Raw genomic sequence first — 16,028 nt, 5'->3', positions numbered from 1 at the left:
CTTCCTCGCTTTTGACTGAGGACTTTGTGCCTCCCAGGCCTCCTGTCAAGGAGGGGTTTGTTGGTTCAGAGGGCAAACGAAAATAAAAAGATAAACACGCAGAGTCTCCTAAGAGAAAGTTAGTAATTTCCACCATAATGGACACTGATGATGATGATGATGATACTATGGATGACGCTGATAAATTATTTGATTTATTTGACGCAGTTGATCCTTCTTCTCCTCCTTCCAAATCTGCTGAAATTAGATTTGTTTTCTTTTGAGCCAGTCTTCGACTCTGAGGGTGTTCCCATGTTTGATCCCTCTTCTATCCATACCCAAATTCTACAGAATGGTTTCCTTCCCATCATGTCGGGGAATATATTACGGCCAGATTGCGTCTCCCCCTGGAGACCTCAGTGAGATCCAGGCTCAAATCGGAGTGTCCCAAACCAGCTCTTCCCGACAAAATCACCTTAGTTCCTTCCATCGATCAACCTCTTCTCACCTTCTTTTCTAAATTTGGCAAGGATCCTCGCAGAGGGGTCGACAAAGCTTGGTCCACTTGTCAAGACAAGTTGCTAGACGTTGTGGGCCCTCTCGCCCGCATCTTTGATTTGGCAGAAGCCGCACGTTTAGAGGGTTCGGAACTCTCCGCGGAAGAGGTATCCACGTGGGCTCAACGCGCCTTTTGTCTCCTCGGCAATGCAAATTCCGCCATTACTCATGAGCGCCGCAAAGGTCTCCTCATCAAGCTGGATCCAAAGCTCTCCAATCTCGCCCCTATGGATCCTGGACCCAAAGCTAATGGTCTCCTGTTCGGAGAAAATTTGGTTCGTGACCTTAGCAGATTTGTCTCCACTTTCGCCTCTTTGGATAAAGCCCAGCAAACCGTCAAAAAGGTTTTTGCCCCTCGGGTTTTTGGACGGGCCGGCAGAGGCAGGGGCCGCTCTTCCGGCCGTCCCTACAATCAAGGCTCCAGAGGGTCGTCCAATGCCAATCAAGACTACAAGCCACAATTCTATCCCCAACGTGGCCGTGGCTTCAGAGGCAGAGGTCAAGGAAACTTTCGTCACAACAACCCCAGGCAACAAGGTAAGCCTTTCTTCTTCCCCTCCTGTGGGGGGTCGCTTAAAACTTTTCCTTCCAAAATGGTGTGCTCTCAGTTCGGATCCCTGGGTCTTAAACACCGTCCAAGGCTACCTAATCGAATTTTTCTCTCCCCCCGTCCAAACTTCCTTTCCTCACCCCCTAGTTTTCTCCTCTCTCAAGGCCTCTCAGATTTCAAGCGAAATTGAGGTTCTTCTTCAAAAACAAGCAGTTCAAATTTTTCCCTTCGACTCCTCCGGCTTTCTAAGCTCCATTTTTCTTGTTCAAAAGAAAAACAAGAAGCTCCGCGCTGTCATCAACCTGAAGTGGTTCAACCAGTTTGTGGTTTATCGCCATTTCAAAATGGAAACGATTTTACATCTACGAGACACCCTTCGCCCAAACGATTGGATGGTCCGTTTGGACCTTCAGGATGCTTACCTCACAGTTCCTATCCATCACTCCCAATGGAAGTTTCTTCAATTCCAATGGGCACGTGTCAACTACTGTTTCACTTCTCTTCCCTTTGGATTATCTTCCGCGCCATGGTGCTTCACAAAACTCTTAAAACCTGTGGTCGCTTATCTTCGATCCCTTGGCATCAGAATGATAATTTACTTGGACGACATCCTTCTCATGAACTCCGACAAGAAGATTCTTCTTTCAGACCTGCTCTTGACACAATCTCTCCTATCGGACCTGGGTTTCCTCATCAACACAGACAAGTCATCTCTCATTCCATCTCAGAACATGGAATTCTTGGGTTTTCTGGTGGACTCTGCAGCGGCGTCTCTCCGCCTTCCCCTCTCCAAAGTTTCCAAAATCAAAGCGTAGATTGTTTCCGTTCTTCAGTCTTCTCTCTTATCCCTCCGGTCCTTGGCGAGAATCGTCGGTCTCCTGTCCTCCTCCATTCAAGCCATTTTCCCCGGTCCTCTCCATTACTGCGCTCTTCAGCGTCTGAAAATAAAGCACCTAAGACAAGGTCTCGCTTATTCGGATCTCGTTTCCCTAGATCCCGAATCCCGCACCGAGCTCCAATGGTGGATAGACCATTTAGATGCGTTGAACGGTCGGACTATCTTCGCCACGGCCCCAGATCTTGTCTTGGAATCCGATGCAAGCCTATCGGGTTGGGGCGCCCGATGTGGACCAATCTCGACTGGAGGCTCATGGTCCGCCGAGGAGTCCAAACTGCACATCAACTGTTTAGAGATGCTTGCAGGTTCCTTTGCGATCAAAAGCCTTTCAAAGAACAGGATTCGCTGTTCAATCCTCCTACGTATGGACAATGTTTCTGCGGTCTGCTATATCAACCATCTGGGCTGAACCAGGTCCAAGCCTCTGGCGGACTTAGCGAAAAGTCTGTGGGAATACTGCCTCGCCCATCACCTTTCCTTGTCAGCGGAGTATCTTCCAGGGGATCTCAACTCCGTGGCGGATTGGCACTCGAGATTCCTTCGGGATTCCAGCAATTGGAAGCTCTGTCCATCCGTTTTTCTTTCCCTCTCCCATCTTTGGGGCCCTTTCTCTATCGATCTTTTTGCGTCCCGGCTCACCTCCCAATTGCCCCAGTTTTACAGCTGGCGTCCGGACCCTATGGCCTTGGCGACAGACGCTTTCCTGCAGGATTGGTCTCGTCATCTGCATTATGCCTTTCCCCCCTTTCTGATGATCAACAGGGTTCTCTCTCAAATTCGCCGCCAGTCTTCGTCTCTGGTTCTTGTAGCTCCTTACTGGCAGGCACAAGTTTGGTTTCCGTCCCTTCTAGAAATGGCGGTGGACTTCCCAGTCCTTCTTCCCTCCTTCCAGGATCTTCTACTCAATCCTCAGGGCGAACAACACAGTCTCATTCTAGACAACTCTCTAACATTGTCGGCCTGGAAAGTTTCCGGCCTTCCCCTTCTAACGTCCTCATTTCACAGGAGGCTTCGCTCTTTATCAGCCAGGCCTGGGCCCCTGGCACCTCCAAGGCTTACAAATCCGCCTGGTCTCTTTGGGCAAGCTGGTGTTTGGAAAGGGACCTCAATCCCATTTCAGCCCCTCTGAATTTTGTCATTAATTTCCTCGCTTCTGAGGCAAGCGCAGGTAAGGCTTATCGCACTGTAAATCTCTATCGTTCGGCTATTTCCCTTAACCACTCCCAAGTTGATGGTAAACCAGTTGGTGCTCACCCTCTCATTTGTCGTCTATTGAAAGGAGTTTGATGTGCGAAACCACCGTTGGCTAAGTATACTTCTTTATGGGACGTTACAGTAGTTCTTAAATTGTTTACAGATTGGCCTGACAATTCTGTTCTTTCTCTCAAAATGTTATCTGCCAAACTCACCATGTTACTGTGTTTGATTTCCATTAAGAGAGTTTCTGATGTTAAAGCTCTAGATGTTTCTGCTCGCCAATTTTCTCCTACAGGTGTACTTTTTCAAATACGCAGACGCACTAAAACTAACTTGGATTCTGTGTTTTATCCTTATTTTCCTGCTCATCCCAAACTGTGTGTTGGACAGTGTTTAAAAGTGTATGAGGAAAGGACCGCTGATCTCAGAACGCCCTCTCATTCTCAACTTCTTATTTCCTTTCGCAAACCCCATCTCCCTGTCTCCTCTCCTTCCCTTGCCGGTTGGGTCCGTTGGGTCATGTCTCTTGCCGGAATTGATGTCTCCGTATTTGGAGCTCATTCGGCCAGGGGAGCCATGGCTTCTAAAGCCTTTTGGTCTGGCTCTCGGTTGGAGGACATTCTCAGATCGGCAGATTGGTCCAATGACAGTATTTTTCGCATGTTCTATTGTAAACCAATTCATACTGTGGCTTCTGATGTTGTTAATATGCTTTAAACAAGCATAATAGGAGCCTCCGGTCTTGTCATAAAATGTAGATTTTCCTAGTGTTCATGACGGAAAGTCTTAATTTTATTAAAGACACGGAGGCGAGTATTATCCCACCGCAACATTACTGACTTTTGTTTCTCCCTCCCTACAGCAAATCCAGCCTTGCCACCGGCGTCGTCTTAGGAGTTCTACCCTTCGACTGCTGAGGTCATCACCTCTACGTCCTTCACTTCCAGTGCTCCCGGATCCTTCTTCTGGTGTCCTGTTTGATCTTCTCCCTTGGATTCCTCTGATGCAAGACTTATGTTCCTGGACTTTGGCTCTGTCTTTGATTCTGTTAATTTGTCCTTTATTCACTGACCTTTTATGACTTGCTCGACAGCGAAAAGAGGAAGCTGCGCAGTCAGTTAGTGTCTTTATCTGGTAGGTCTACTATGATTGGATACTGTACTCTCGCGTTTTTTTCTCATTCCCATGGCCCAGTTTTTTCTGGCCCTCTGGGAACTGTAGTTTTTATTGCTTATCTTGGCTGCTATGCAATTAAATGCAAGATTAGAAAGCATAATACTCGCCTCCGTGTCTTTAATAAAATTAAGACTTTCCGTCATGAACACTAGGAAAATCTATATTTTCTTCCCATTAAAACCGTGGAAAATCTGCATTAAACAATGAGAGTGCATGAAAGACTCAGTGCCTCAATCCAAAGCTTGTGAAAATCAGGTATCAGATCCAAGTAGGGATTGCACGTTTTGGTAAATTTAGCACAATTTCACCATTGATATTTTGCAGGGGGAAAACCTACTGAAATTTGAAAGATAAAAACCGTTAACACGGATGTATGTCATTACCACGCATGCTTTTACAACGCATGCCTTTACCACGCTACTTTTACAACGCAAGTCGTTACAACGACTTGCGTTGGGGGTGCTGGATAGTGAATAGTTTAATTTACTATTCCAACTCCAGTCCCCGTGGATAGTAGGGAAGGTTTTGGATAGTAAATGAACTATTCCCTATCCTAGAGCGCCCCCCAGCGCAAGTCGTTGTAACGACTTTCGTTGTAAAAGTTGCGTGGTAAAGGTACTGCGTTGTAAAAGTTGCGTTGTAAACGCTGTTTACCGTTAACACGTAGGAAAAATCTGAAGTATTGTATGGCATACCCAGACTATCCCCCATTTCGACAATTAAAAAAACGAATCTGGAGGGAATACCAGACCGGTAAATACTCCACCCTGTGGTAACAATATTTACCGGATGTGGTACCTCTGTGCCAAATGCAAGGGAACTGGGAATGGAGCCCTTAGCAAAGAAAGATTGTGCAGAAAATCACAGACTAATCATTTGGAGCCTACAAAATAAAACAACGTTTAATTTGCATCCCTGCTCTGATCGTAGTTTGACTTCTTGTACAAGGTGCATTTAAGCTGACAGCAGTGCGCTGTGTGCATGAATTAAGGTCTTGGCTCCAGGCTGTGCCAATGTCGGCTTCGGTACACAGGGGATCTGTCAGTGCCAACTATGATACATCACTCGCTGGCACGTCCTCACTGAAGAGCGATGCCAGGGTAGCCTCCAGCTGAGCAATCTCACAGTGGCAAGTGGCCAATTTAAATGCAGAACAGGAAGAAAAGAAATTAACAACAGCCAGGGGTTGAAAGATGTGCTGCCTCAGTGATGCTGTGATGATGTGTTGATGAAATGCACCTCCCTGGCTGTTGTGGGGAGGTGTGGCGCAGCGGCCGGAACGGCTGACTCCGAGCAATACGATCCGACAGCAGCTCAGCTCAGTATCATGTGACTCTAGACACTGACTCACTTTATCTCCCAGACGACCCCCAGCGCCTTGGAACCCATGAGGGGTGATATGTTCGCGCTTCACAATATGGATTATTATTAATGTCTTGTGCTATAGACAGGTATGTAGGCAAAATATGTATGAATGTTTTATGACCTCCTCACTCCTTTCTGGACACAAGCATGCCTAAGACTTTGCCCTTCCACACTACTCTCTGAGCAAGTGGAGCTGCCTACCACAATGTACTCCTCCCTTTGACCGGGGAGTAGCTTCAGGAGGGGTGTTTGGGGTGTTACACCCCCCCAATAAATGCATTCTCTAGTACATGGGTACTCACAAACTTTCTCTTGGGGGCCAAATTTACAGTGTGGTTTGTGGCCGAGGGCCGCACCCGTGGGGGCGGGGGCGGAGGGTGCGCGGCTAAAGCAAAAAAATGGTGACCATGAGGTTGAACACGCCTTCATCCACTGAGCCACCAGACCCAGCATACACAAATCTCTTTATCTCTCTCTCTCTCTCTTTCTCTCCCTACCTCTCGCTCCCTCTCTCTCCCTCTCTCTCTCCCTCTCTCTCCCTCTCTCTCCCTCCCTCCCTCCGTCCGTCTCCCTCCCTCTCTCCCTCCGTCTGTCTCCCTCCCTCTGTCTCCCTCTCTCCCTGTCTCTCTCCCTCCCTCTGTCTCCATCCCCCTGTCTCCCTCCCTTCGTCTCCCTCCCTCTGTCTGTCTCCCTCCCTGTCTCGATCCCTCCCTCTGTCTCCCTCCCTGTCTCCCTCTCCCTCTGTCTCCCTCCCTCTCTGACTCCCTCGCTCTGGCTCTCTCCGTCTCCCTTCCTCTCCCTCCCTCTGTCTCCCTCCCTCCCTCTGTCTCCCTCCCTGTCTCCCTCTCCCTCTGTCTCCCTCCCTCTCTGACTCCCTCGCTCTGGCTCTCTCCGTCTCCCTTCCTCTCCCTTCCTCTGTCACCCTCCCTCCCTCTCCCTCCCTCTCTATCCCTCTGTCTCTCCCCCCCTGTCTCCCTCTCTGTCTCCCTCCCTCCCTCTGTCTCCCTCCCTCCCTCTGTCTCCCTCTCTGTCTCTCTCTCTGTCTCCCTCCCTCTGTCTCTCTCCCTCTGTCTCCCTCCTAGGGTGACCAACCGTCCGTAAATTTCACAGACTGCCCGTTATTTGGGCCCCTTGTCCGTTGTCCGTGAGCCTTTCTTTCACGGATGCCGTTTGTCCGTAATTTTGGGGATGACAGCCAGCTGTGCTGTTCCCCTGGGACAATCCTAGTCAGCTCGCACTTCTCTGAGGCTGCAGCAGCCCCTCCCCGACGGCGCTCAGTCTAAGTACGGGCCCATTTTCATTCTGATGTGGATGATTATCACCTAAAGAATGACAATGGGCCAAAGGTGTGGAGAAGCACCGGAGGAAAGGGGGGGGAGAGAATGGGGGTGCAGATCAGTGTTCCATGGCCCTTCCTAACTTTGATCTGTGACTCACAGATCAGCACAGGGCAGAATAGCAAACAAATAAATAAAAGCAGCGATGATCACTGTGATGCAGCTTTGAGTGTGTGTGTGTGGGGGGGGGTTGGAGGGGGGGTCAGATGGTGCTGAAGTAGCCAAAAGCAGGGACAGAAAGAGAAATAATGATAATGTGTGGTATCTGGTTCTTGGTAAATCAAAAAAGAAGCACAAGGCAAATGGAGTGAGAAAGTGAAGGAAGAATAGAAAGCAAATAATGAAAGAAAGCTGGAAGATAGAGAAAGATTTAGATAATGTAAGTAAGGATAATAGGATGATCAAATTGAAAAAAGGAACACAAAATTAATGTTAATGTGGAATATGGAAATATGAAAAGAAAATGAAATATACATTTAAAGAATAGAGAGAGTGAGACGAAATGAAAGTATTGCAAGTCAGAAAAATGGAAAGAAAAATAAATAGAGGATGTAAAGATGAAAGTAGAGAACAAAGATGGATAGAAAGGACATAAGGAAAGAAAGAACATGAAAAGACCGGAAAGAATAAAAGACAAACGTCAATATAGGTAAATGCAGTTTTTGGCCAAGTTGCTTTCCTGCTGTAAAAAGCATACTTTTGCATTATTTTTGCAAATTTTCATCAGGGGAACAATTTTCACAGACTTCAAAAGGAGAGACTGGGATAGCTCACTTTGCTCCTTTATTTAGTGCCATATAAAGCGGGGGGTATTTTAGTTTTTTACCGTCTCCCTTCCAATGGGCCCTTGTGTAGTTATAGCATGTGGTGTGCCATCCTCTGCATAGTTCTAGGGCACAGCATGCCGCTTTTGTGGAGGAGCCGTGCTGGAGGACCTAGCTACATTTTGAAATATCCATCAGGATGAAAGGCAAAACCTTCTGAGTGCTTTGCGCGTCTGCAATTTTTGGGCCATAACAAAAATGTCTATTTAACTCTGATGATTAATGTATCTCTTGGAGAGATCTGAGGTTTCACTAATCCCGGTTTTGACTCATCATAAAGTAGCATAGAGGCTTTATGCGCCTCTTGTAAAGCACAAAGTGTAATATGCAGAGCAAAGTATGTATTTTTATAATAATTGTAAAGACAACCCCAACCACTATGTTCTCTGTTATACCCACAGTTTGTATTTCGGGGTCACTGGAATTATGTGATTATGCGGCTTCAACAGTTTCCGCATGATTATGGATTTGCCACATGTGCCACATAATCCATCATTAGCTGAATATAAGCTGAGTATTCTAATTTAAAAAGTTTCTTCCTCAAATGGTTAAAAAATAAGTAAAAAGGCAGTGATGTGTTGCAAAGGCCCTATGTAAAGGTTGACTGGTCACCTTCCTTTGCATATTACTATATTTGGGTGTTATACGGGTACTAATGAGGTGCAACCTATGACCAGAAAGTGTTAAAATGTGCAAAAATGAGAAAATAATACGGTAATACTATGACAAAATGTGCTGCATTACACTGCATAAATTCCCTTTTCTTGCCAAATAATTTAGTCAACCCGGCAGCATAATTTGTCCCTCCCTGCTGCATAATTCCAGTGGCCCTCCATATAGTACCTACCAGTATGGATGCCATGTGGCTCATAAACCTTGTAGCCCTCCTTGTCAAATTCAAATTCAAATTTTATTATGATTTGGCTCTCATTGAGGGCCACATAAAGAAATACACACATATTAACACAATATAATACTTTAAAAAAAAACATTATACGACAAAGGAAATAGCCACAAGATTATCTGCAAGAAAGGCAATTTTCAACATCTCCCGGAAATTCATTAATAAATATCTAAAAACTCTTTAAAATAGTTAAAAATTCTGGAACAGAACATTTCGTTAGGGGGGCAATAAAGTGCATGGAAAAACATTTTTACATTCACAATTCCCAATTGTAAACAAATTGGTTTTATCCATTTTTGGCGCATGGGACTCAATACCGGGCAAATAAGCAATACATGATTAAGATCCTGAACAACATTTTTACAAAAGCTGCATAGAGGTGAAACCCCATACCATTTTGCTAAAAGTGAGTTCAGTGGAAGCAAATTATGACGTAAAAGGTACCAGAATCTACGGACGCTATGTGGAATATTCCAAGTTAGATATTGTTGGGCTACTTTGGGAGTATATGTCGTAACCAGTGCTTCCCTTTCCTTTTGCTTTGGTTGGGCAAGTATATCTGACTTGATGCAAAGTTCCCAGGACATACTTTTTAACTTCAACTTTAACTCTAATGGAGAAAGTAAAAATAATGTGCTTTCATCCAGTTCAAGCAGCGATACCGCTTTTCTAAAGTTTCTTACCAGCTGCGAGAACTCATTGAAGTTGCCCAATAGTTCTTTTTTTATAATTTCTCGTAAAGTTCCCGGTTTACCTCTGGCCAGACAAGCTACCCATCTCACAAGGGCTACCAACCCCTGTGCCCAACAACTTCGAAGTCCGAATTCCAGCCTACATGAGGATGTAGAGCAGGCTGAATTAAATGACAATATTTTTCTTAGTATCTTTCCTTCCATTTTTTGCATGAAACCCCATTGTTTCAACTCCACTAATTCCATTCCATACAGGAGGGTTGCAGGAATTTTCGTTTGGAATACATCCAAGCATAGGGAGAAATGTCTCTTCCCAGTAGCTTTATACAAGGAACATAATCCCATACCATGGGTCATCGCTTTTCTGGAATTATGTTCAATGTGAGGCTTCTCACTAAGATTAGCAGATATTATTTTACCTAAAAACGTGTAGGTTTTAACCACCTCAAGTTTTTCTCCACTAATTGTCCAATTATAGCTACTAGACCTGCTTTTCTTCTTACCGAAGATGCACATAACTTTACTTTTAGAACTATTAATTTTCATATAATGTACATCTGCGAATTGATTCAATGCATGAAGACGATTAGAGAGACCTTTCGGGGTCAGATCTAGGACAAGTATATCGTCCGCATACATTAGAATTGATATAGCTGACCCTCCAATTTTCGGGGCTAATCCCTCACAAACTGAAACAGTAGTAGGGAGATCGGCCGTATATAAAGAAAACAATATGGGTGCCAATATACAGCCTTGTTTTAATCCGTTCAGGGAGGGGATAGAATTAGAAAGACCCCTCTCACCTCCTTGTAACACCTTACACCATGTGCATGAATGTAGAGACTTAACTAAGTCTAATAGGTATCCCGGCATACCCATAGCCGCCAATTTTCTCCACAGCGTTGGACGATCCACTCTGTCAAACGCTGTGGAGAAATCTATAAATGCTACGTATACGCCACCACCTCGGACACGTGCATATTTATCCATAATTACCTGTAGCAATGTTAGATTATCTAAAGTTCCATGATCTTTTCGAAATCCTGTCTGTTCCATAGGTAAAATATTATGTTGATTTATCCATTTCATTATCAATAATAACAAAAGTTTAGCAAAAATTTTCCCTATTGAGTCTAATAACGCTATTAGACGATAATTAGAGGGGTTGTCCCGATCACCTTTTTTAAAAATTGGGATTAGGATACTTCCCCGCCAAGAGTCGGGGACTGTTCGTAATTTAAAACATGCCAAAAATACTGGAAGAAGAATCCTGCTCCAAGACGTAACATCTTGCTTAATTATAGACATGGGCAATTCATCAGGCCCCATAGCCCCGGAAGAGCGCATGCTCTTTATTACGGTAGCTATGGATTGCTCAGTGGGGAGTTCCATTACAACATCACTATTGAGCCTTGGCACCCAAAGGTCCGCCCCTGCGCCATTAGGCGCATATAGGGAGGACACAAATTTGGTCCAGACTTCTTCCGTAATAACTATCGGAGTAGGCGTTGTCACAGAGCCACATCCTTGCCTTATTATGGACCAAAAATCTCTAGTGTTTTTACAAATTGAGGCCTCTCTTAACTTGATCCATAAATTATCTTCTTTTTCTTTTTTTAATTTGTATCTCAATCTTACCCTCCTTCTTTTTAATAAAGCTAACTGAGACTCAATTTCCCCCGATCTATTGAGGTATTGCTTCCTCACGAGTTTATTTATTTCTTTATTTAACCTTAATAGAGGACTAGGAGAAAAATATTTCTTTTTTGGTTTTCCAGTAATCTTAGCCACCTCGGTGACTTTTTTAATGAAGTTTTCAAGAAAAAGGAATTCCCTACCTTGCCAATAGTCCAACTCCAATAGTAATTGGCTAAGGATATTTTGTACATCCTTACTATTAATATTCCCCCAATAGCATCTATCTGTATTGCACTTGATCGAAAAATCTCTATTCTTTAAAGACCAAAGGCTCGTTGCAGGGGGTGTTAATGAGACGGTTATATTGATAATTTTATGATCACTCAAAGGGGAGTGAGAGATCACCAAATCTTTAAGGAAAAAGAACATATCAAAATCCGTTATTACATAATCCAAAATAGATTCACCCCTAAAAGATCCATGAGTATAATTTGCAGGAGTATCTGAAGGCATCCTGCCGTTTATAATAATTCCCTCCAAGGAGCAAAGTTCCCCGAGGAGAATCTTGCCTCTTTTGTTAGTTTTAATTTGGGCAGGCAGGACTGCTTCAGGTATATTATATGCTTCTTCCTTATCTTTATTTCTGAACATGGTCAAAGAAGTGTTAGACACTTTACAATTTAAGTCCCCCACCAACAGTAAATATGGGGGGTGATCCACCTCTATTAGTTGTTTGACATGGGAAAACATATGTTTTAAAACTAACGTGTAATTATCTTCTGGAGGAATATAGGCATTTAATATTATAAGCGAGGACCGTTGACTAACGGAGTCCATATTAGAAATGGTTATGGATTGGAATAGATTACTCTCGTCCTTATAATGGGAAAATTGCCATTGTAGTGCGTTTGATAACAAACAGGCAATTCCACCCTTAGCATGGCCTTTTTTTGATGGAGTTGCAGAAGCCTCTAGGACGAAGTAGTCATTCCCTTGATATGGGAGAGTTTTACACCATGTTTCTTGGATACATATCACATCTGCATTCAAAGAGGAAAGAAAATCAAATTTCTCAGGGCAATTCGACAAACCGGCGGCATTCCAAGAAACAATTTTTAAACTAGTGTTAAAGATGCGAAAATGGTCGTGGGTTTCTCGAGGTTGTATTTGATAAAACTCCTGGTAACCAGTTCCACATCAAATTGTCTTCATTTAGAGGAACGTCTGTACTAACAGGTAATGGAAGCACCTGTGAAACCATTCGTTTTCCTTTGGAGACCCAAATTTTTAGGTCTTTATTGCACATAGATAAATCATCATGAACAAAAGCCAACTTTGTGTTTCTTTCGCTAGAAGAAAGGCACAAATTATTATTAACAAAGGGTAGCACGTCGATTCCTCTACATTGAAATGCTTCCGCCTGGTGAAGAACTAAATTGGCTAATATTTTTGAGTAAAACTTTACCCTTGTTCGTTGCCCATTTATAGATTTTATTGGGAGAACTAAATCAATATCATTTGTTAAAACTAACTTTAAACTTTCTATCTCTTTAAAGCAGTTAAGTAACCAGGATCTATTCATTTTTAGATCTGTATCAAATAGTGGAAGAAAATCCAATGACAAAGTATCCACATTTATAATTGGGCTTTTTGCTGAATGAGGCATTAAGTTCCTGACAACCTCCGTCTGTGGCCGAAATATGGGAGCAGACGGACTAAGTGCTCTTGTTACTGTCGGCGTATGTGTATTGTCTTCGGGATTTATGGACAGAGGATCTGAGACATTTACTAATGGACATGGGGCGCCCCCCTTCAAGGATACTTCAATCGGGGTACTCCCATATTCAACTTTTTTGTTACCTCCCACTTCCACCGTACCGAGGATATCTAAGGGTGGATTATGACTACTATCTATAGCATCAGGCATTTCAGATGTTATATGTTTTTGAAAAATAATTTGCCTAGGTCTTTTCTTTTTATATTTACGTATCAGTTTCCTATTTTTCCCTCTTGATTTTACTTTAGTAGCTCCAATAGTCCCCAAGGGACCTTCAGGCTCCTTTTTATCTTGTACAAAAATAGGAAAAAGATCATGACCCTCCGTTTGCATCTCAACAACCACATTTTTTTCCTGCTCAGCCAACACAGAATCATTTATCTGTAGCAAGGAAGATGGGGAAGATCGATTTGGGGGCTTATGAATATCCGCCTCTATAGACAATCCTATGGGGGCAATTCCCCCCACCACAGTAATGTTATCAACAACTTTTTGGACAACAGGAACAGAATTAGTGGGAGTAATAAGAGGATTAATCATATTTTCAGCATTTTTTACATTTTGTGCCAGCAATACCTGCAATATCTCAGTAACCGAAGACAAAATACAATCAGAATTTACAGCAAATTTACCCATTAACAGTAATATGGAGGACAAAATTTGTTCAAGGGCTATGAGAGACTCAGAAATAGGTTTATCATTTTTTGGATAACTGGATGATGTAAAAGCACAAATCCCCGATAAATTAAGTTCCGGAGATTGTACAGCACTCTGCGAGGAAAGGTTATCTGTGGATTTGACGGAGGGAGTGCTGCTATAAAGTAGCAATCCAGATGGTGTTTCTCCAGTAGGGGTTTTATTAGGCACTAGATGAAACAAAGAAGGCTTATCCACATATCGTCCGCAGAGGTCAAAATCAATGCTGGTGGCTATTGAAACATCAGCCTTATCCTTTTCCAAATTATCATTTCCCAAAAGAATACTATGTCCCAGAGTTTGCGCTGGTATTAGCAAAGGTTCAGCGCCAGACGCATCTACTGAGCGTGTAGGGATGTTGACGTCGCTTGACTGGCTCAATGACCTTTTTTTTCCCAGCATAGGATCAAACAGACAAGCTCCCTCCATATTAGGACAAAGATCCAACTGAGGTAAAGAATCAGTATCAGTTTTCTTTAAAACGTCAAGGGATTTATTCAAGCTTTTTTCCCAGATTTGAGACAGTTTCATAATCAGGCCAGGGTTCTTATTGTAAGGGCTATGCACCACTGTTCTGTGCTGGTTGGTGTGGCTGGTTTGTGGTGGTTGTAACTGTACAGGTCTCATAGACGCTCTCTGGGGATTGTCTCTCTGGGGAGTCTTGCTTCGTGTCATCATGTGATGTTGTCCGGAAGGAGTGGTGGGGGCATCGGGTAGGAATGCTACGGAGTGTTGGTTCCCATTGGAACTGAGGTCACCATCACCATTTTCCACAGGAATGTCCCAAAGCTCTGGGTCATCTGCCAAGAACTCATCCTCCTCTGCATGGGGAACATTGGCTACTGTTGAAGTCCTTTGGGCAAGGTGAGGGGCACGGTCACTGGCACCACCTGCCAGCGGTTCCAGAGAACCCAGGCTTTTCTGCTTTCTCTCCATTTGCTCCCGGAACCGCTGCTGCAGTTGCTTCTGTCTCATCTTCCTCATGTAGGTTGCATCTAGCTCGGAGTTTTGAGCACCACACTCAGACAGCTCTTTACCACTGTTGCCTTCCCTTTCTTGATCGTTTAGAGATGCTTCCGACTGCATGTCTCGGACAGGAGAAGATTCCAAGGGAGATCGGCTGGGGTGGCAGGACTCTGCTTTCAACTGAACAGAGTTCTTCTGATTCTGCAGGATGCTACTATACCTCGCCTTCTCCACGGATGGCTCAAAATCCCTCCTTTTTGCAAGTGCTGGATCCAGTTCAGGGGGTGGCAGGCGAGGGAGCTTGTTCACGGAGCGCAGGTAATCTTTGTCCAGGATGCAGTTCCCAAGCACATTTCCGTAGCACTTGAGGGCTCTTTTCAGTCCATCAGTCACAGCTTCTTTCCGTGCTTTTTCAAGTGACAAAGCTTTTGACTTTAGCCCCTCACTGACACCATAACCCACGTCTTCATGGTATGAACCATCCTTCAGCTGGACTTTCACGAAAGCACAGACCCCAACATAGAACTTGCCGTTGTTAAGGTCCACAAAATCAACATTCTGCTGTGTGACAGAATGGGACCATCCATTGTATCCAAATAGCTCATTAGCCAAGCTGATGACCCTATGACCTTCAATGTAGCACACCTTCTGCCCCCCTCCAGCCTGCCTGCTGCTGATGTATTCTGGTCCCAACTTCTGGCGTAGAGCATTCTGGACTGCTTGGTATTCCTCTGCAGTGTACTGGTGCTGTCCAAAACAAACATTGGAAACGCTGCTACTGGTGCCATTGGAGGAGTTGCTCTTGCTTGAATGGTTTCCACCACTGGACATGCTGGCTCTCGTCCCCCTTCCGCCCTCGTCTTCTCCACCAGTCCGCTTCCACCTACAGCCCTCCTTGTCTTAAGCAGCATTTCCTATACATTGATTTACATAATTATGAGTCATTGTCTCTGAACAATAAGTGTGTGAGCTAAAGCGCTCAACACCCTACATTGGGCTGAGCAGCACTGTAAAATAAATGACACATACATGAGCGAGGGTCTATATAGAGATGAGGGGCACCATAAGAGGTAGTTAGTGACGGAATCTGGGTAGAAGGAGGTCTTTGGTGAAAGCGTGTAATGAAGGCCTCTGCATCCAATACAGTGGGGGTGGGACAACAGTTCAAAGGAACCCCAAACTGTAAACAAAATATCATATGAAATACCACAAAAAGATCTGCACAATTGCTCAAAGCTGTGCACATACCAAAACGGTGAGGTGCACGATTGTCTCAACTTAATATAAACTTATTTTGACATGTACTTATGTTGGTTGTCTATTGACTTACTTTTACACTATTGTACGACCTCCTCTGAAGTGTTTGAAAACGTACTTTTTGTCTGAAATTTCTGTCCTGAATTTTGACCTTCTGTCCTGAATTTTTGTCCTGAATTTTGACCCTTTGTCCTGAATTTTTAAACTCGCTGTC

General features: G+C 44.1%; 1 protein-coding gene across 1 annotated transcript; it reads right to left on the bottom strand.

Moving 5' to 3' along the window:
• Nucleotides 1-614: 614 nt before the first annotated feature.
• LOC144798129 (uncharacterized) lies at nucleotides 615-15,443 on the bottom strand. Its single transcript, XM_078668886.1, has 2 exons — nucleotides 13,139-15,443; nucleotides 615-794 (listed from the first exon to the last, which is right to left on the bottom strand). Exons 1-2 carry the CDS (start codon nucleotides 15,386-15,388, stop codon nucleotides 615-617), a joined length of 2,430 nt encoding a protein of 809 aa, XP_078525012.1. The 5' UTR covers nucleotides 15,389-15,443.
• Between the last annotated feature and the right edge of the window lie 585 nt (nucleotides 15,444-16,028).

The sequence above is a fragment of the Lissotriton helveticus genome, chromosome 12 (assembly GCF_964261635.1).
Source record: "Lissotriton helveticus chromosome 12, aLisHel1.1, whole genome shotgun sequence".
NCBI classification, from domain to species: Eukaryota; Metazoa; Chordata; class Amphibia; order Caudata; family Salamandridae; genus Lissotriton; species Lissotriton helveticus.
The sequence above is the reverse complement of the archived record's forward strand: the minus strand, read 5'-3'. Positions and strand labels throughout refer to the sequence as shown.